The 21,873-nt window shown below is 41.2% G+C and overlaps 1 protein-coding gene across 3 annotated transcripts in view; it reads left to right on the top strand.

Moving 5' to 3' along the window:
* XPO5 (exportin 5) overlaps positions 1–21,873 on the top strand; it is a 46,491-nt gene that overhangs the window by 14,585 nt on the left and 10,033 nt on the right. For all 3 annotated transcript variants that reach the window (XM_059178065.1, XM_059178064.1, XM_059178063.1), the window contains 10 exons: positions 221–346; positions 1,709–1,799; positions 3,198–3,326; positions 4,650–4,768; positions 8,633–8,788; positions 10,419–10,460; positions 10,770–10,859; positions 11,582–11,781; positions 12,324–12,423; positions 12,926–13,107. In XM_059178065.1, the coding sequence (XP_059034048.1) occupies positions 221–346; positions 1,709–1,799; positions 3,198–3,326; positions 4,650–4,768; positions 8,633–8,788; positions 10,419–10,460; positions 10,770–10,859; positions 11,582–11,781; positions 12,324–12,423; positions 12,926–13,107 (1,235 nt within the window). The remainder of the gene's footprint in view (positions 1–220; positions 347–1,708; positions 1,800–3,197; positions 3,327–4,649; positions 4,769–8,632; positions 8,789–10,418; positions 10,461–10,769; positions 10,860–11,581; positions 11,782–12,323; positions 12,424–12,925; positions 13,108–21,873) is intronic.

The following is a 21,873-nucleotide window of genomic DNA, read 5'->3' as shown; positions in this document are numbered from 1 at the left end:
TACACCTGACCCCATAGTTTGTCTTACTAATACGTGGTCTGTAACAGGCAGTCATTATGGATAGAGTAAATACGGACAGTGTAGGAGTATATAGAGATTCATTTCCATGAAAAAATATTTTTGATAATTGTGGGGCTCAGTAATAATCCTGCTTATTTAAGTCCAAATCCTTAAACGGAGGTTTTTCTTTCTTTTTTTTCTTTTTCCCCACCCCCATTAGTTTCTGCGTTCTTCAACTCAGATGACTTGGGGGGCCCTTTTCCGGCATGAGATCCTGTCCCGTGACCCTTTGCTATTAGCAATAATACCAAAATATCTTCGTGCTTCTATGACCAACTTGGTCAAGGTAAACAGTGGGAATCAAAATGTGGAATGGGGGTTCCTGGGTGGCTTAGTTGGTTAAGCATCTTGATCATGATCATAAGATTGTGGAATCAAGCCCTGCATTGGGCTCTGCACTCAGCAGGGACTCTGCTTGGGATTCTGTCTCTCCTTCTGCCCCTTTCCCTGCTCATTCGTTCATTCTTTCTCAAATAAACTTTTAAAAAAAAAAAAAGGAATGTAGGTGAGTACACATAATAGGGCAGATTTTCATTATTGACAGCCCATTTTGGTCACCAGGGTCCTATAGTTGGGTATATTATTCTCTTATTCACCAAGAAGAAGGTAGTGCAAACTAGTTATTATATCTACTTTTTCATATTTTGGAGCACTTCTATACAAAGTGTTGGGCTAGGTGCTAGGAAAAAGTAGGACAAGAGCAGTGACCCATGATCTTGCAGTGGGATAATGCTATTTCCAGTTTAAAAGCAGGCAGGGTGGAGCCAAGATTCAAAGATGAAGTCCTATGTGATTGTTTATAAGATCTAGTGAGGGTCTGAAGGTGAATGAGAAGGGAAGAAGGAAGGTAGAAGCAAATTGCTTACCACTTGAATAGAATTCCTTATGAATTCTCTGAGATCTGCTAAGGGTTCTTGCAGCTGACAGATGCTTAATCTTGATTTGTAAAAATCAGAGAGCGGGACCTATGTGAAGGTCCTCTTACTTCCTCTAAGAATACATCTAGCACATGATACCCTGTTCTCATTCTCATGCTCTTCAATACTTTTTGAGTGAAACATGCAAAGTGCTGTGCTTATTCCCAGTTTCAGCATTGAAGGAGACAGTTCTCAATTTTTTCTTTCTTACTGTGTGCTGTATTAGCACTTTGTTTTGGGACAGCTTTATACTCAGGTACCGTAAACAAATTCCAGAATTTAATACTCCCTGAGGAGGGGCGCCTGGGTGGCTCAGTGGGTTAAGCCGCTGCCTTCGGCTCAGGTCATGATCTCAGGGTCATGGGATCGAGTCCCACATCCGGCTCTCTGCTCAGCAGGGAGCCTGCTTCCTCCTCTCTCTCTGCCTGCCTCTCTGCCTACTTGTGATCTCTCTCTGTCAAATAAATAAATAAAATCTTTAAAAAAAAAAAAAAATACTCCCTGAGGAATCTGGAGGGGAGCATCTGATGAGTGTTCTCTTTTCAACCACTCTCAGGATTATTGGAACTGGGAGAAAACAGTGGACTTGGGATAGACCAGAAGTAGTTATTATAAAAGATCTTATGCAAACTTTTCACTCTTAAATGAAAAAGTGCTTGAGCTCTTAGAGTTTAAGCCTCTTTGGGTAGGTCTATTTTTATCCCCTACCCCAATTATCTTTCTCTTTGCAGATGGGCTTTCCTTCTAAAACAGACAGCCCTAGCTGTGAATACTCTCGGTTTGATTTTGATAGTGATGAGGACTTCAATGCTTTCTTCAACTGTAAGTGATAGTAGCCTGGAATTTCTCCCAGTCATCTGAGAATGGCATCTAGTCTTACGAATCATGGTATTTGACCCTTGGGTTCTATATTAAAGGGCCTAAGATCTGGACAAGCAGCCTGTTCAGTCTCTAGTTGCACCTTGCAGCCGGTACTGGGATTGCGCTCATTCCAGGCATAGTATTCTCTCTAGCCTGTGCGTTACATGCATACACATGCATGCAAGCATACATAGCCTTTGGACTTTGATGTTTAGGCATAGTAACTATACGTAACACCTAGGATTAAATACAACCTAACCTCACTGTTCTTCGAAAAAAGAGGAAAAAACCCACATTCTGATAATCGAATTTTGTTCTGGGTTTTTTGTAGTCTGGCTAGTCCCCCCCCTCTTTTTTTATAAATAATAGCTTTTTGAGATATAGTTTGTTTACCATATGATTCACCCATTTGTAGCATACAATTCAGTGGGTTTTTTGGGTATATTCAGAGTTGTGCAACTTTTGCCACAATTTGTGGACATTTTAATGACCCCAAGAAATCCCTGCCCGCTAGCGGTCAGCCATTCCCAGTCCCCTCATCCGTCCCAGCTCCAGGCAACCAGTAATCCACTATCTGTTTCTACATGTCACCTATTCTGAACATTTCTTATAAACAGGTTATACATATATGGTCTTTTGTAACTGCATTCTTTCATTTAGGGTTATATCTTTAAAATTCACCCATGCTCTGGCATGTGTCGATACTTTATTTCTTTTTATTGCCGTATTTCATTGTATGGATGTACATTATAGTCTTTCATTTCATAAGTTGATGGATATTTAAGTGGTTTCTAATTCTTACCTGTTAAGAATAATGCTACTATTGGGGTACCTGGCTGGATCAGTCAGTAGTGCATACAACTCTTGATCTTGGAGTCGTGAGTTCAAGTCCCTCATTGGGCCTAGAGCTTACTTTAAAAAAAAAAAAAAAAAGGAATAATGCTGCTGTGTCATTTGTATACAAGTTGAGTGTACAGACTTTTTTTTTCTCCTGAGTGTGTGTCTATATTCCGTCATATAGTAATTTCACATTTAATATTTTGAGGAACTGCCAGGCTGTTTTCCATAGTAGCCACACTGTTGTACATCTGTACCAACCTAATCTTTTATTGATTCCGAAGAAATGAGAGACCACTTTTAGTTTGCCTCTTAGAGGATCAAGCTGGTAGGGTAGCTTCCAGAGGCAATTTACTTTTGACAATTTCTGAATTGTTAATTTTGATTGAACATTTGTTAAATTCAGAGCATAAATCTGCAGAAGTTTCTTTGAACGCTTTTCTCCTGGGACGGATAAATGAATGAACATTAGCTAAGCACTTATTATCTGTCAGTTACTGATTTATGTCTTTCTCTTGGCAGCCTCCCGGGCCCAACAAGGAGAGGTAATGAGGTTAGCATGTCGTTTGGATCCTAAGACTAGCTTCCAGATGGCTGGGGAGTGGCTAAAGTATCAGCTGTCAACCTCTGTTGATACTGGATCCATGAACTGTAAGGTTTTTTTTATTTCTAAACATTAGTGAAATATTATATCAAATATACATTGGAAATAAGTCCTGTAAGCCACACTTCAGAACAGCGTGCTAATAATAGCATTCAAAAATAATCTTTCATTTAGGGTAAGATCATGTCCCTGTCAGTCTTGCCTTCATTTTTCTTTTCTAACAGAATGAACCACTCGTTGTTGATTCTGTTACTTCACTGTAGGCACCATCCTACCAAATTGCTTGTCTAGACTTTTTAAAGCTCGTCTACCAAATTCTTGCATAGAACCACTCCTAAATTTAGAAAGAATGCCTTGTTAGTCAGGCATAACGAGAGCAGTGCAGAGACTTTCTGTGTCACTCAGCCACCTCAAAGCCTTTGGAAATGCTGCTTTATACAAAATCAGCATAACACTTCTGTACCCAAATGCATAAGCCAGGTAACATCTCTGTACTCCATTATCATCTGTCTATTGTCTTATTGACTAATGCATGCTGTGGGTGACAGAATTTAGTAAAACAGGAGAAGGTATAAGTCACTCCTTTAGGGGGCTCTGTATTTACGGTCAGTTACCAGCTACTCTAGTTACTTGTCATTCATAGGATTTAACATTTTGTTTTGGGTACTCATAACTGACTCTGAAGGTCCGTGGTATCAGGTAATTTGAATGTTTGTGGAGGCCCAGATACGTTGCACCAAGGTAAAGCTAGTAAATGGGAGCACTATATGAAAGCAAGGAAAGTAATTCTTAAATCTTTTTGCCTATGCCTCGCTGTTTGAGAGATGTGCTTTGCTGATACTAAACAAACTTGAAGACTGGCACAGTTGTCCAGAACTTGGAATTGTTATGAGGCTATTGGATATGAATTAGCATTCTGTTATCTCATATCAGGTTTTTGTTTTTGTTTTTGTTTTGGAAAGATTCTTTATGGTCTCAAATATCTTAATTATTAAGATTTTCATGGACAGGTTTTAAAGGACAGGAAGGGAGAGTTTAATTGATATTTATCAGTTGCTTGTGTTTTTTGATGCTTATGCGTATATTCTCATTCAACATTCAAAGTGGTTTTGTAGACTGGACTCACAGAAGTGAATTCTGACAGCTCATTGTTAGGGGTGGAGGCAGGATAGGCCCCTTCTCTACTTTTAGTTCTTTTCTCTACCCAGGCTGAGAGGGTTAGATTATCCTGTTCCTTCGCCTGTGGAATTAAGTGGTCTCTAAGTCCCCATTGTCTTTGTGTCTTCTGTGATCCTGTAGTTGTGTGTGTGTGTGTGTGTGTGTGTGTGTGTGTGTTTATATTTGTGTTTTAAAACCCTCTTCTCCAACAGCTGGAACTGGAGAAGGTGGCCTCTGCTCCATTTTCTCCTCTTCATTCGTGCAGTGGGAAGCCATGACTTTTTTTTTGGAAAGTGTGGTCAACCAGATGTTTCGGACACTAGATAAAGAGGTAAGTAACTGTTTCCTGTGTTGATTACATAATGATTTTGACCTTTTTAAAACTGACAGAGGGAAAATCTGTGGATATACATCTCACAAAAGAGGAAATGGAGAATCAAGAGGTTAAATAACATACTTAAGTTCAAATTGCAGGCCTGACTCTAAGCCTACAATGGTCAATATTCATTTTAAGAGGATAATAAGACAATCCTGTTTGTATAGTGAAGTACAGGTAGGATAACTATTGCAGGGAGGACAGCAATGGTAATCTTGAGCTGGAAAATCTTTGGAAATGTTTGCCATTAAGCATCCTTTTCAGTTTATGGCAGATAGACACAATATTCATGTTAGCTGATCAGTGTCTTCTTCCGTGAATAATCCGAATAAAGTGGTCTTGTCTTTATATGCTTCATGTGACCCATCACCTTCTCTTACCTACCTTGGATGCAGCTGTGTTTAATTGGTTTAAAATCATTGGACTATTCATTTCAGGATGATTACACTGTAGTAGTTGTAGGAAAAATTGAAATCCCTTGAAGGTAAGTGAGATATAGTGCTTTTTCTCACAAAAGGCATGTTAATAAATTAGATCTTAGAGTGATTAACTTCACCTGCTTGTGTATTGCTTTGTTTGAGTTTGAAATGATGGCATTCAGAGTTTGTTCCAAAATTTAGATAGGAAATCCTGCTACGATCCTGCATTTTTTACTAAATGAACCCTTTCTTGGGTTTAAGTGGTACTATCTGATCAAGAAAGCCCTTTATTGAATCAAGGGTAATGGCCCTGGGTTTCCTTTCCTAGCATTTTTTAAGTTAGACAGCTTGATGGATCGAAATATTTGCCTACGATTCTGCTAGAAAGCAAGAGAAAGAAATGGTCAGGATTTGGCAGGCATTTGAAAATGTATGAAAGGACTGGTAGTATTGCAGGGTGGGGGGGCAGAGTGCTTAGTTGGTTGTAGGCTGGATTGTATGATACATCCTTGAAAATGATGGTATTTGGTCAAAATGCCAAATAGTTGGTCAAAGGGTACAAAAAGTTGGATAGTGTAGAAGAGAAAGATGTGGGCTGGAGACAAAGCAGAGGTAACAATTAGAAACAGGAGGAGTCAGAACAGTTGAAGGGGAGAAAAACAGTAGAACAAAATTCTTTTTTTTTTCCTCAGGAGATTGGTAGTGTTTAGGCTTCTGTTGGTGACTTAAAATAAATCTCTTGACTCTCAAACCGTTTTTTCTTCACCAGAATGAAATGGGTCAGAATGAAGCATTCCTAATCAAGAGAAATGAGTTTGTTTGTTTGTTTTTAAAGATTTTATTTATTTATTTGACAAAAAGAGAAAGATCATAAGTAGGCAGAGAGGCAGGCAGAGAGAGTGGGGGAAGCACGCTCCCTCCTGAGTAGAGAGCCCGATGTGGGGACTTGATCCCAGGACCCTGAGGTCATAACCCAAGGTGAAGGCAGAGGCTTAACTCACTGAGCCACCCAGGTGCCCTGAGAAGTGAGTTTTTAGTGCCTGTATACTTGATGAAATTACTCACTACTTGTTAAGGAAGGTGTAACACTTTATGTAACACTTTATGTGTAACACTGTTACACATAGGGTGCAAGTGACAGATCTCAGCCTGTCACATTCCCATTTGCTGCTCTCAGTTCCTGACTCTGCATGGTGTTGTCCAGTGCATCCATCTTTTACACTGCTCACTCTGCACTCTCAGTCCCTGCCCCTCACTCAGGGTCTGTCAGCTACTCAGCTGGTGCCTATGAAAGAGTTGAACCAAGAGGTTCTTTGCCTAAAAGAGTTTTTTTTGTTTGTTTGTTTTGTTTTGTTTTTTTTAAAGATTTTATTTATTTATTTGACAGAGATCACAAGCAGGCAGAGAGGCAGGCAGAGAGAGAGAGAGAGGGAAGCAGGCTTCCTGCGGAGCAGAGAGCCCGATGCAGGGCTCGATCCCAGGACCCTGAGATCATGACCCGAGCCAAAGGCAGCAGCCTAAACCACTGAGCCACCCAGGTGCCCCTGTTTTGTTTTGTTTTAAGATGCTATTTATTTATTAGAAAATGCACAGAAGGAGAGGGAGGCACAGACCCATTGAGCAGGGCTTGATCCCATGACCCTGAGATCATGACCTGAGCCGAAGGCAGACACTTAACCAACTGAGCCACCCAAGCGCCCACTAAGAGAGTTTTTTGAAAAGCTACTCCTCTCATTTGTAGTGGCATTAGCTGAACTTAATTCCCAGAAGACTTATTTTAACAATGGATTCATATAGGGAATAGCTTTGGAGGGGGGGGAAAGTCACATTTTGAAGAAGACAAGGATTGATTTGCCTCAGATAGTAAAATATGAAGCTGCGACATTTCATAGGCAGTGTGGTACTGACATTAGATAGAGCTCCTTGGGACAAAATAGCCCAGAAACAACCAGGAGCATATATAAGCATTCCAAAGAAATGGAGAAGGATTGGCTCATTTAATAAATAGCATTAGGAAAAATTAACTCTTTGAGGAAAAGTCCCTAAGTTGAAAAACAAAGGAAGTAATCATAGAAATGTGAATGGCTTTAACTACTTTTTTTTAAACATACCATATAAAATAAACTTTGAAAGGCAAACTTGGAACAATATTTGCAATAAATATGATGGGATTAATATTCTTAACTATAAAAACCTATTTCGTATGCATTACTTTTTGATTGATATCACAGGTTTGGAGAATAATTTGACAATGTCTGGTTGAAGGTGCCTAGCCTTATGACCCAGCAACTTCACTCCTAAGTCTGTGCTCTGAAGAAACCCCTGCATGTGCGCTGAGCATCCAGTATACTACAGAATCCTTAAATGTTGAGCCAAGGAAGAAACTTAATAACCCTCAATAGATTGTACAGAACAGATGATAATATGTTTATAGACCAGTGAAAAGGAACTAGGATGTACTATGAATAAGTATGATTCTCATAAACATGATGGTGACCCCAAACAACAAGCTACAAAAGTGAACATGCAGTTCTGTGTAATTAGGAGTATGTACATTTGTGGCAGAAGTATACGGAAATAATGGAATCCCTGAAAATGTGAGCACCAAATTCAGGACAGTGGCCACCTCTAGGGCTGAAGAAGAGGATGTATACACAGAGCAACCAATATCAGTAACATTGTACATCTCAAAGTGGTCAAGTGGAGAGTTATTCAAGTACTGCTTACCCCTTTCTAAAGGTCTAGTATATTTTGCAATAAAAAAAGCACTAGAACCCAGTGGAGAAGAGACAAAAGATGAAATTTTTGTAGCGAAGAGAAATAAAAGTAGTTAATAAATACATGAAGAAAATTCAGTCCTCATTAGTAATTGAAGAAATGCAAATTTAAATAAACTCATTATTTAACTTAACTGCAAATGTTTTAGGGAATAAACACAACCTGCTGCTAAGAACAGGGTAAGAAGGGCATATTGGTGGACAGAGAATCAATTGATAGAGCCTGTGAAGAAGAAAAACAGTTTGACTTAGATGTATTTATACCTTATGATTCAGTAATTCCCACTATCCCCAGAAGTCTCTGCCTCAAATGAAATAAGTGAAAATGTAGCCAAAACATTTTTGCAAAGATGTATCAATTAGCACTATCAATAATAAGTAAAGAACCAGCAACATTTTCAATTTCTAGTAATAGGAAAAGCTACATCCTTAAGATGGCACATGGTAGCATCATTTAGGAAAAGTTTTAATAACACAAGGTAATGCTTAGAATTTTCAGGTTAAAAAGCAGTATATAAAACCATATGTGGCAACCATATCACACATTTATAAACCAAGTCTTAAAGGAAGTTTTACCAAAGGTGCTCATCAGTCATGTCAACATCTTTTTCATTGTATTACAGGCGGTTCCTGTTAATGATGGAATAGAGCTGTTGCAAATGGTCCTGAACTTTAACACCAAGGATCCTCTCATCCTGTCCTGTGTCCTCACTAATGTCTCAGCACTCTTTCCATTTGTCACCTACAGACCAGAGTTCCTGCCCCAGGTCTTCTCTAAGGTAAATTCCATCTCCTTTGTAAACTTTGAGTATTTTTGAACTAATTATTTTTTTGTGATTGTTTTTGAGAGTCTTTGAGACAAGCTGATGAATAGTCATTTATTCATTCATCAGGTATTCAGTACTTACTGTGGATCGGGCACCATGCTGGTAGAAAAGCCTTGCTTAACATTTGGAAATAAAATCACATATACAGTTGTACCCATGTGGCATTATAATTAATAGACGAGTATACTGAGAAGTGGAAAAGAACCCCTAAAGAAGGTGTCAGTGTGCTCTCCGTTTATTCGGAGGGGATATGTGAGAGAAATTAGTGTGAATGGTTTTTGGGTTCCTGTTTAGGTGAATAGTAGAGCACTACCTGAGTGAGAATAATGGAACCAGTAAGAATGAGGAAGAGGGCTGAGTTTGGGAATACTACATTTGAGGGCTGGGTTTGGGAATACTACATTTGGAGTGTATGTACAACATCTAGGAGAGGATACTTCACAATCAGTTGGCTATTGTTAAAGGTCTAGAGTCTGGAAGATTACAGTATTAAGGTGGCATCATCATAGAAGTGCCTAGAGCAGAGGTGAAGCCCTAGGAAAGAGGGTGATATATATGTAGAGTTGGACATGTAGCTCAAGCAGGGAACTCTGAGGATTATCATCTTTGGGAGAGGAGGGCAAAGAACGAGAATTCCCCAAAGAAGAATAAAGATACAGCCAGAGAAATGAAAAAATGTTGTGTTACAAAGGTCAGTAGAACTTTTTTTTTTTTTTTAAGATTTTATGTATTTATTTGTCAGAGAGAGTGAGCACAGGCAGACAGAGTGGTAGGCAGAGGCAGAGGGAGAAGCAGGCTCCCTGCTGAGCAGGGAGCCCAATGTGGGACTTGATCCCAGGACGCTGGGATCTTGACCTGTGCTGAAGGCAGCCACTTAACCAACTGAGCCACCCAGGCGTTCCAGGTCAGTAGAACTTTAATTCGTTGCATTCGTTGCAACAGAAAGTCTCTAAGAACTAGGGAATATCTATTGGGTTTCTTTTTCTTTCTTTTTTTTTTAATTTTTTTAAGATTTTATTTATTTATGAGAAAGAGTGCGCTCAGGGCAGAGGGGCAGAGAGGAAGGGAGAAGCAGACTGAGCAGGGAGCCCAATGAGGGGCTTGATCTTAGGACCCTGAGATCATGGCCTGAGGCATGTGCTTAAGGCAGGTGCTTAACCGGCTGAGCCACCCAGGCATTCCTCCGTGGGGTTTCTTGATTAGACCTTTGTTAGAGCATAATTCCATTCTGGTGACTTTTGCAGTAGTCACGCTGTATTAGGTGAAAGAGTCTATGAGAAGTTACGCAGTGGAATCAAAGGGTATCACCATAGCTGAGTGTTTGGCTGAGGGCTTGGATTGTTCAAGGATTCTGTGGCCTCCACCTTTAAAAGATGTTTGATGGTAAGATTATGAATCTCTAGCCTCTTGTAGAGTTATCTGAGAAGATAAACATCTGAAACTTCATAACACCGATTGAAAACTCTGCTGTTAGCATATTGTTTATACTTCTGAGATTTTGTTGGAAACTTTATGCCAACTGCTGTTAAAAACACTTCATGCATTTGGTACTGATGAGTAACCTTTTCTTTCTTACCCTTAGCTATTTTCATCTGTCACTTTTGAAACTGTTGAAGAAAGTAAGGTAAGACCATTAATTCACCCAACAAATCCTAACTTCTGGAGAGCAAAACTGTGAATGCCTAACACCTAAGTCTAGATTTTTTTTATAGGTAGAAGGAGTTAGTAAAGGCAGGAGATGGTCAGAGATACTCTAAGGCAAAAACAGTGATCACGTGGATTCATGGTGACTGTAAATGTCACCCCATTAAACTCCCACATTGTGAAAATTGATTGTGAATTTGCCTTTGAAGGGAAATATTTCATGTGATTCTAAGCAGCATCTGTAAATTTTATTAAAAGTGGCTCCAGGTTTGTGAATATGTCTTCCCAGGCCCCCAGAACCCGGGCAGTGAGGAATGTGAGGAGACACGCTTGTTCCTCCATCATCAAGACGTGTCGTGACTACCCCCAGCTCGTACTGGTAAGCTGCTGGACTCCGACCTAGTAGCCACTGAGACTTGTCAAGTTTAGTTACAGTCCTCTGTAAATCCAGCCCTAACTATACCTCACATAAAGAGGAAACAAGGAATTGTAGTTTTGCTTCAAATAAGCATTCTTGAGTTGGTGTCTTCTTCCTCTCCTGCTTAGTGGTGTAATTAAAAATGCAAATATATTCCCTCAGGATGAGTATTCTTGCCCATATAGATGACCAAGTTTTTCCTGTCAACGTACACATCTTTTCTGTGTGATGTTGTTTACTGCCAAATGGTGTGCCTTATCTTGAGAGAAGCCAGATGCAAATCCCAACCTTTTCCGGAGGGTTTCTATAGGAAATTTAGCACTATTCCAGATTAGAAATTAATCAAAAATTTCTTCTCTGAATACACATCAGTTATGTGTCTCCCTAACATAAACAAGCTAATCTTTGTCTATGAATATACTATAAAATTGAAATAGAAAAAAAGACCTATAGTTTTCACAGTACTTTTTGGGAAAGCACAAATACCCAAGACAAGAACCACTTTCTGCTTACATTGTCTGGCTTGTTCAGGCAAAAGAAGGACATTATAACTAAATTACTGAAGTGACAGTCTTATAGGCCTGACCTTCCTAGGAATGCCTCTCCGCCTTCCTTGAGTGACCCACCTCTCCTTAAAAATCAGACCTTCACCACCTTTGGGTTTTTTTCTTTGTAATCTGCAGCCCAATTTTGACATGCTTTATAACCATGTGAAGCAACTCCTCTCCAATGAGTTACTCTTGACACAAATGGAGAAGTGTGCCCTCATGGAAGCCCTGGTTCTCATTAGCAACCAATTCAAGAGCTACGAGCGTCAGAAGGTGTTCCTAGAGGAGCTGATGGCACCAGTGGCCAGCATCTGGCTTTCTGAAGACATGCACAGGTAGAGGAGAGCCTTTGCCCTAGACCCTCACCACACTGGAGCACCCATCCTGTATTTAAAGAGCTGTGCCTAGGGTGCCCGTGTAAGGATCTCAAGGGGTGATGGCTCATCAGCGACATCTGAGTTTTCCAGAAGTCTTTTATGCGGGTTGCTGAAAATATCACCTTGAGTTCGGAGGTGTAGGGAGAGGGAAGAAATGAGAAGAGATGGGTAGTATGGTCGGGAGGCCACAGAGTACCTGCGGTGTCTGCAGAGTGCGGTGCCAGCCCACGTAGACACTCAAGAACAGCCAGGAGGGGCCACACGGACAGACACTCATTGTGCCCATGTAGCATTCTCAAGCCTGCGTCCTTTTTGCTAATGACACTCAGAAGTGGGAAGAGGAATTTCAACCTTCAAATAACAGCTGACAATGATTAAATTCCTCTCACTGTAGCAAGTGCTCTTTGGGGCCAAATAATCACAGTTTATTAGCTTTTGTGGAAGAAACCATCTGTGCTTGAAGTCATGTTATGACTTGTCTTTCCCATTCCAACTTTCAGAGTACTGTCAGATGTTGATGCTTTTATTGCCTACGTGGGTGCCGATCGGAAGAGCTGTGACCCAGGCCCAGAGGATCCCTGTGGTCTAAACCGCGCACGAGTGAGTAAGCCGCTCCTGGGAATGGGAAGCTGCAGAGGCCACTGGTAGAACTAGAGACTCCACCATTTGTAGAGTCTTTTACAGATCTCTGTTTCTTCTACATGCGTGAGAAATCTGGAAGTCTTCACTTCCCTAAGTTTCTCCTTTCTTTTCTTTAGTCTTGAATTTTTTTTTTTTTTTAGATTTTTTTTTTTTATTTGACAGAAGAGGGAGAGAGAGAGTGGGAGGGGCAGAGGGAGAAGCAGACTCCCTGCCGCCGAGCAGAGAGACCAATGCGGGGCTAGATTCCAGGACCCTGGGATCATGACCTGAGCCGAAAGCAAACGCTTAACTGAGCCACCCAGGCACCCCTAGTCTTGAGTTCTTGAGTTAGTTCCCACAGCAGAGCAGATAGTCTTTTCTTCGAAGTCATTATTTTGGCTTTAAGGATCCCTAAATAGCTCCAAAGACTGAAGGTGTGATGGGGAATTGGGTCAGCAATTTGTTTTGTGTTTTTCTGTAGATGAGCTTTTGTGTATATAGCATTCTGGGTGTTGTGAAACGAACTTGCTGGCCCACTGACCTAGAAGAGGCCAAAGCTGGGGGATTCATCGTGGGGTATACACCCAGTGGAAATCCAATCTTCCGTAACCCCTGCACAGAACAGATTCTGAAACTTCTTGACAATTTGCTTGCACTTATAAGGTGAGTTGCAATAATGGTTTTTCTGTTGTTTAATTTTTTTACCTTAAGAATCTCTAAAGTGTAATCTGTTTCTGTTTCTTCAGATCAAGGTGGTTAGTAAATGAGGGAATAGTTCTTGTTTTTTTCTCGACAGGATCTCTCTCTTTTTTTTAAATATCACTAGCCCTCACTTGCCTGAGTCTTGCGTTCTAAGTGAACACATGGCGGCTGATCCCAAAATGGCTTTTCTCATTTGGAGCCTCTTCTCTATGCTCCTCTCCTACTTCCTTATACTTTGTACCTACTTTTTTTTTTTTTTAAAGATTTTATTTATTTATTTGACTGAGAGAAAGAGAGAGAGGGAACACAAGCAGGGGGAGTGGGAGAGGGAGAAGCAGGCTTCCCGCTGAGCAGGGAGCCAGATGTGGGGCTCAATCCCAGGACCTTGGGATCATGACCTGAGCCGAAGGCAGACACTTAACGGCTGAGCCACCCAGGTGCCCCTTGTCTCTACTTTTTATTTGAGGTTTTATTTGTTCAAATTTTTGCCACTGAAGGAGTTGTTTGCTGGGAGCAGGACAGTTGCTTTCTTTCTTTCTTTCTTTCTTTTTTTTTTTTTTTTTTAAAGATTTTATTTATTTATTCGGCAGGCAGAGATCACAAGTAGGCAGAGAGGCAGGCAGAGAAAGATGGGGAAACAGGCTCCCTGCTCAGCAGAGAGCCCAATGTGGGGCTCAGTCCCAGGACCCTGAGATCATGACCTGAGCTGAAGACAGGGGCTTAACCCACTGAGCCACCCTGGTGCCCCAGGACAGTTGCTTTCTTAATGGTGCTTCTGAGTGGTATTCAGATGAGCTCACCTGAATTTATCAATAACGACTCTGCCCTCAAATGGACCAAACATGCATGATCATGCCCAAGGAAGGCATGATGCATGTTCCACCTGTTTCCTAGGTCTTTAATTCTCAAAGCCTCCTTAGACCAGCGCAGCATCAATCCCCGAAGAAGCTTGTTTGAAATGCAGAATCGAGACCCCACCCCATGTGTTTTCACAAGCTCTCCAGGTGCTTTCATTAAAGGTTCAGAGTCACTGTTAGAAATCACATGAGATAATGTATTCAAGTGGAAGTGGGCCAGGCCTCTACTTGTTGGTTACATGAGTATGCTTGATGATTCAGGGATATACTACAGAGAAAAGTAGGCTATGGCTAGAATTCAGTTCTTAGTGGCCAAAGCAGAGTGATTCTTTTTTATATCATTTTTTTTTTAAGATTTTATTCATTTATTTTGAGAGAGAGTGCATGAGCAGGGTGAGGGGCAGAAGGAGAGGGAGAAGCAGCCTCCATGCCGAGTAAGGAGCTGAACTCGAGACCTCATCCCAGGACCCTGGGTTCCTGACCTGAGCCGACGGCAGACACTTAATCGGCTATACCACCCAGACGCCCCGTGATTCTTTTCTCTCTCACATAGTATTTCTCAGTTACAGGCTAGAACTCTGTTCCATTGGTTTTTGGCCTCTTACCCAGGGTGGAAGAGCAGTATCTCAACTGGGCAAACCAAATGACTCATGTCTCTGGGACACAGTGCTAGAAGCAGACTCTGTAGATCATCAGCTTAAGAATCCAAGGGTTTAAGTTAAGGTTGACCAAATTGGAGAGCTGGAGTGTCTGAAAGAGTGGTCACCGGGGATCTGTCTATAGAAAAAGGCTTTCTTTTGTTCTCATTTCAAAAGGAAGAAAGACATTTCAGTAAAGAAGTATGGCTTGCATATTGAGAGCATAGTAAAATATCTAGTCAAGGAAAGGTTTGCTTCCATATTGGTGTTTTTAAAACCAGAAGCTTCTTCTGTAGCTTAGAGAAAAGTAAAAGTGATGGAGTCAGTTAGCAACATTCTGTCTTTTTAGGCTTATAGCCAGAGTCCATGTGGTGGGAGCCCAGGCCTGGAAAGAAAGTTCATTCCTGATTGGGCGAGACCACAAGAATAGAATGGTTGTCATCTTGATACTTTTCTAAGAATTTAGTGTTTTGGAAAATCCCGGAGGCAGTCAGAAGGTATTTTGAAAAAACGTTCACCACAGTTATGGAGTTTGATTCTTTGAATAGTGTGCATCTGGAGCTATTAGAGTTTTGTCTTGTTTTTGTAATGAGTTTTATCTTGAAGTGTAAGGGCACAAACAGATGTAAGGAAAGGACAGGAATTATGATTGCATATAGCTAGACTTTCACAAGGGAAACTCGCTCCTGCGATCAGCACGCAGGTCCACAAGCAACCTAGCAAACACCTCAAGTCAGTACCTGTCCTTCAGGGGAACCAGTATTCTGACCTTCCCACATATTGCCTGGTTTTCTGAGTTTTCATAAATGGAGTCAGAAGCATGCATGCCTTTGTGTCTGGCTTCTCTTGCTCAGTAATTTGTGACAGTTGTCTGAGTTCCTGTGTGTCCTTGTGGTTCACTCTTTCACATTGCTGGCATGGTAGTCTATATTTTGTAATTATTCTGTCACTTGCTTATTCATTTAGAATTGGTGGGCTTTTTGGTAGTTTCCAGCATTTTATTGTTAAAAATAGTGCAGTCGTGCTGCTGTTAGCATTCTTGTAAATGTTTTTTGGGGCATACATAATTTCTTTTGGGTTGGAATAGAATCCTACATGAAGAGTAGAATTCCTGGTTCATAAGGTACGCATATTTTCTATTTTGTAGATAGAACCAAATAGTTTTCTAAAGTGATGTACTAATTGGCATTCCCACCGGTTGGGTATTGGAGCTGTGAGTTTTAACTCCTTGTCACATAGTCTGGTAACAGTGCCATGTGGGGCTGGCTGTCGAGCACTTGAAATGTGACTGGTTTGAAATTAGATAGGCTGTAAGTGTAAAATACACCAGATTCCAAAAACTTGGTACAAAAAAGGAATATAAAATATCTTGTTAATTTTTTTATATTGATGTTGAAATGATGTTTGTTTGTTTTGTGTGCATTGGGTTAAGTAGAATTAATATGACCTGTTTCTTTTTGCTTTCTAAGCTTGGCTGGCTAGAAAATTTTGTTTTATTTATTTCTTAAAAGATTTTACTTATTCGAGAGAGCGTGCAAATGCATGCATATGCGCGTGTGCAGGAGCAGGGGGAGAAGCAGAGGGAGAAGCAGACTTCCTGATGAGCAGGGAGCGCAATGTAAGGGCTCCGTCCCAGGACCCTGGGATCATGACCGGAGCCGAAGGCAGTTGCTTAACTTACTGAGCCACCCAGGTGCTCCTGGCTAGAAAATTTTAATTGGCTCATGTGGCTTTCATTATATTTCTGTTAAATAATGTTGTTCCTAGTGGGTCAGATGGAGGACAGATGTGGGGAGCAGAACTCGGGTTTTCAAAAGGTGCATTGTCATCTTCATCTTTTTAGAATGATAACAGCTTTTCTGTTAACTTGAAGTTTGTTACATTATATCTGTATATCTTCTATACATTTTCTCAAAATCTTTATTATGTGATCTCTTGTTTAGCATAGTGACTATACTCCTCAGGTAGTACTGAGAAGATTTCACATAGGTACAGATCATACAAAACTTAAAACTTTTGTTACCTGGTTGTTTTTCTTTGCTGAGGAGTAACTAGTTTTCTCTTAATGTGGAAGCACAGAACCCTGCCTTGCAAGTGAGTCAGGAAAGGTGATACTTCAGGAGCCTAAACATTACGAGGAATTGTAGATGTCCCTGCTGTGAGCACTGACAGGAAATCAGAGATACCGAAGCGATATATACTCTTGAGTCCTCGTGCCACTTCTACTGAGTTAGAGATGTAGCCCCATGGGACCATCATCATCTTGAGCAGGAGGAGGGGAGACCATAAGGAATACAAGATTCTGTTGTAGTGTCAGGGATGTTTGACCAAGGATGCATTAATAATATCTTTTTTAAATTACATCTTGAGGTCATAGCCACAATTTTTTTTTTTTTTTTTTTTTTTTGGACAGAGATCTCAAGTAGGTGGAGAGGCAGGGAGAGAGAGAGAGAGAGAGGAGGAAGCAGACTCCCCACAGAGCAGAGAGCCTGATGCGGGGCTCGATCCCAGGACCCTGGGACCATGACCTGAACCGAAGGCAGAGGCTTAACCCTCTGAGCCACCCAGGTGCCCCCACAGCCACACTTAATTAAAGGATAAAAAAACAGCTTGTCTGCTCCCAGTCATACTCAAAACTGAATTTCTTCTCAGTAAGAACTGATTTTTTCAGAGATCATTTCATAGTAGTAGTCATCTTTCTAAACCACTGAGAAAGACTTACAGTAGAAACCAAATTGCAGCTTTTCAAAGTAAGTGGCACCTTTTACCAATTCTTGGGCTCTGCACAGCAGTAGATAAAGGCTACAGCAGAGTTTTGGCTGGCTTCACAAAATAGGAGCAAAGTGACTCCCAGCAACATGATTGAGAGATTATACACAGATACAAGTGCAGTTTAGCTGACGGGTATAAGAGTACTCCAACATATAAAAATAAACTAGTGTAATACACCATATTAATAGAACAAGGGAAAAAATCTACATGATCATCTTAATTGACACAAAAAAGCATTTGACAAAATCTAAATTTAACACCTCTTTTTTTTTTTTTTTTTTAAGATTTTATTTATTTATTTGACTGACAGAGATCACAAGTAGGCAGAGAGAGAGGAGGAAGCAGGCTCCCTGCAGAGCAGAGAGCCCGACATGGGGCTCGATCCCAGGACTCTGGGATCATGACCTGAGCCAAAGGCAGAGGCTTAACCCACTGAGCCACCCAGGCGCCCCTAAATTTAACACCTCTTGATGATAAAAACACTCAGCAGGCTGTGAGTAGAAGGGAACTTGTTTGACATGAAAAATGATTCTTATGAAAAATCCATAGCTTATCTCTTACTCAGTGATTAAAAATGGAGTGGTTTCCTCCTACCATCAGGAACAGAATACGGATGCCCAGTTCCACTGCCATTTGACATTGTGTACTGGCAGTCGCAGATGGAGAATTAAGGCAAGAAAAAGAAATAAAGGTATCCAAATTGGAAAAGAAGTAAACTATCTCCATTCATAAATGAAAATCCCCCCAGACTCACCAAAAAAGATGCTCATCATCATTAGAGGTCTAATTAGGGAAGTGCAAATCAGAACCATGAGATACCACTTCACACCCAACAAAATGGTTGAAATAAATAGGAATAATAATTATTTTAGAAACAAAATTATGGGGCACCTGGGTGGCTCAGTCAGTTAAGTGTCTGCTTTTGGCTCAGGTCATGATCAGATACTGGGATCGAGCCCAGTATCAGGTTTCCTCCTGAGCAGGGAGCCTGCTTCTCCTTCTCCCAAGTCTGTCCCTCCCCACCACTCATGTTCTCACTTGCTCTGCTCTCTCTCTTAAATAAATAAGTAATCTTGAAAAAAGAAACAAAATTATGAGGCACCTGGGTGGCTCATTCAGTTAAGCACCTGACTCTTGATTTCAGCTCTGGTCATGATTTCAGGGTTGTGAGATTGAGCCCTGTGTCGGGCTCCATGCAGCCTGCTTACGAGTCCCTCTCCCTCTGTGCCTCATCATACCCCCGTACCCCAGAATTATACATTTTGGCAATGATGAGGAGAAACTAGAACCCTTGTGCATTGCTGGTGAGCAACATAAAATGGTTTAGCTACTATGGAAAAAAAGGAAATGGTTTATTTTTCAGAACTTTAAATATAGAATTATCACACAACCTGTCATTTCCACTCATGCATATATACCCTAAAGAGTTGCCAACAGGTACGCAAACAAATACTTGCTGAGTAATGTTCTCCCAGCACTATATCACAGTAGCCAATCCGTGGAGATGCAGATATCCAGCCACAGGAAGGAAGGAAGGATTATTAATGTGCTGTAATGTAGAAGAACCTTAAAACTATTACGCTGAGTGAAAGACACCAGACTCAGAAGGCCATGTATTATATAATTTCATTTATAATTCTGATTTATAGTTCCATTTGTGTGAAATATCAGTAGATAAATTTATCTACTTATCAATGGATAAATCTATAGAGATAGTAAATTGGTGCTCCCAGAAGCTGGAGGAAGGGAGAAATGGAGATGAACTGCTAGTTATGTAACTGTTCCTACTTAATGGCAGTGGGGAGGTTGGGTGGGAGGAGGGGACAGAGGGTGTGACCTGCCCTTGGCCCCAGTCATTCCCTGCTTGGAAGCTTCCTTCAAGTTTTACATGTTAAAAGTTGAGGGGCGCCTGGGTGGCTCAATCAGTTAAGCATCTGCCTTTGGCTCAGGTCATGATCCCCGGGTCCTGGGATCGAGCCCTGCATGAGGCTCCCTGCTCAATGGGAAGCCTGCTTGTCCCTCTCCCACTTCCCCTGCTTGTGTTCCCTCTCTCGCTGTGTCTGTCTCTGTCAAATAAATAAAATCTTCAAAAAAAAAAAAAATAGGATAATGAAATTAATGAAGCTGAGGAATAGGAAAAAAAGATTGAAGAGAAGGTAACAGCCTAAAGAATATGTGGGTCACTCTAAGCAGTTACTAATAAGAATCATGGGAGTGCACTGTTGGGGGAATATAAAATGGGACTGCTGCAAAAAAACATTTGAACTGTTCCTCAAAAAAATAAAAATAATATCATATGATCCAGCAATTCCAGTTCTGGGTTCTCAAAAGAAATGAAAACAGGGTTGGGATGCCTGGGTGGCTCAGTTGGTTAAGCAGCTGCCTTCAGCTTAGGTCATGATCCCAGGGTCCTGGGATCGAGTCCCACATCGGGCTCCGTGCTTGGCAGGGAGCCTGCTTCTCCCTCTGCCTCTGCCTTCCATTCTGTCTGCCTGTGCTCGCTCTCTCTCCCTCTCTCTGACAAATAAATAAAATCTTAAAAAAAAAAAAAAGAAATGAAATGAAAACAGCGTCTCAGAGACTTATTTATACACTCAATTTCATAGGAGCATTATTTATACTAGCTAAAACATGGAAGCTGCTTGGCTGGCTCCGTTGGAAGATCATGAGACTCTTGATCTCAGGGTTGTAAGTTGGAGCCCCACGTTGGGTGTAGAGATTACTTAAAATAAAATCATTAACAAAAAAAGTGAAAGCAACCCAAGCGTCCACCAGTGGATGAATGTGATACATACATCCAATAGAATATCTTTCAGCCTTTAAAAGGGAGGCAGTTCTTCAATATGGTACAACAAGAATGAACCTTAAGGACATTGTGCTAAATGACAGAAGCTGGTCACAGAAGGACAAATCCTGTAGGATTCTACTTGCATAAGGTGCTGAATATGGTCAAAATCCTAAAGTCAGAAAGTATAATGGTGGTTGCCGGGAGCCAGGAGAGGGAAGAATGGGGAGATACTGTTTATTAGGTCAGAGTTTCAGTTTTATAAGACAAAAAATAGGGGATGGATAGTGGTGATGGTTGCATAACAGTCTGAGTGTATTTAGTGCCACTGAACTATACACTTAAAAGTGATAAATTTTATGTTATATGTATTTTACCACAATGGAAAAAACGGGAGGTCATAAAGCCTATTGGAAATATCAGTATAAGCAAGCCAGGCCGCGGACCAGGAGAAGACGTTTGCAGCACGTGACTTGCAAACCATCAGTATCCAGCAATTCAACGTGCTTGTCCGCCATAGAGAAACTCAACACATGTACACAAGAACTCTGCAGAAAAGCTTATTGCTAGAAGAGGAGACAAACTTATTAGCGCTCAGGGAGGTGGGGAGATAAACTAGAACGAATTAAGTGGCATCCTTAAAGTTAAAATGATTGTACTGAGTGTACATGGTTAGATTTAATAAACAGTGTTGAGTATTTTTTTTAATTTAAAAAAGCATGGTCTAAAATCTATTTGGTGTGCATTTTTTTTTTAAGATTTTACTTGTTTATTTGACAGATACCGCAAGAGAGGGAACATAAACAGGGTGAGTGGGGGAGGGAGAAGCAGGCTCCCCACTGAGCAGAGAGCCCAATGCAGGGGTTGATCCCAGGACCCTGGGATCATGACCTTAGCCGAAGGCAGATGCTTCACGACGGAGACACCCAGGTGTCCTGTTCAGTGTGCATCTTTAATATTTAACCCTGCTAGTTTTTTCTCTTATATTTTGTAACTTTCTCTACGTTTGAAATCTCATTATAATTACCTTTTAAAAGAAAGATAGGTGGTTACACGCTCTGCCTGTGGATTGTTGGTGGTGCCATTGCTGTGGGTGAAAAGGGCTGACAGCTGTGGATGGCACTAGCTCAGGTCTGCAGTCATTGCTGCTTAGTCCTCCACAGCCAATGACTGCTCAGGTAAGGCATTTTGGTCTTCTGTTGGGAGCTGTGACAGTCCTTCCAGCAGGCAGAAGCAACTGTCAGAGCATTGTATGGTCCAGGCTCTTAGAATGAAAGCCAGACATCTGAACATGGGGTCATTTCATTACCTGCTTTGTGTTCCAGCCTGTGAAAGCACAGGGCCTCTAACAACATCTCCTGTCTCCCCGTCAGTCTGCAAACTGAGCGTGCCCAGGCATTACATCAGGTTTGAAAGAATTTCTGTCCCAGGGTGCCTTGGGGCTCAGTCGGTCAAGCAGTTGAGCATCTGATTCTTGGCTTCCTCTCAGGTCATGATCCTCAGGGTTGTGGGATTGAGCTCTGCATTGGGCTCTGTGTTGGGTGTGGAGTCTGCTTGGGATTCTCTCTCTCCCTCTCCCTCTGTCCCTCGCCCCACTCAACACGCGTGGTGTGCACAGGCTCTGCCTCTCTTTATGAGACTGATGCACTGCCTGCAGCGCTAAGAAGGCAGTTCT

Source organism: Mustela lutreola, chromosome 6, assembly GCF_030435805.1.
Source record: "Mustela lutreola isolate mMusLut2 chromosome 6, mMusLut2.pri, whole genome shotgun sequence".
Classification (NCBI taxonomy): domain Eukaryota; kingdom Metazoa; phylum Chordata; class Mammalia; order Carnivora; family Mustelidae; genus Mustela; species Mustela lutreola.
This window is presented reverse-complemented; position numbering and strand designations above follow the sequence as displayed.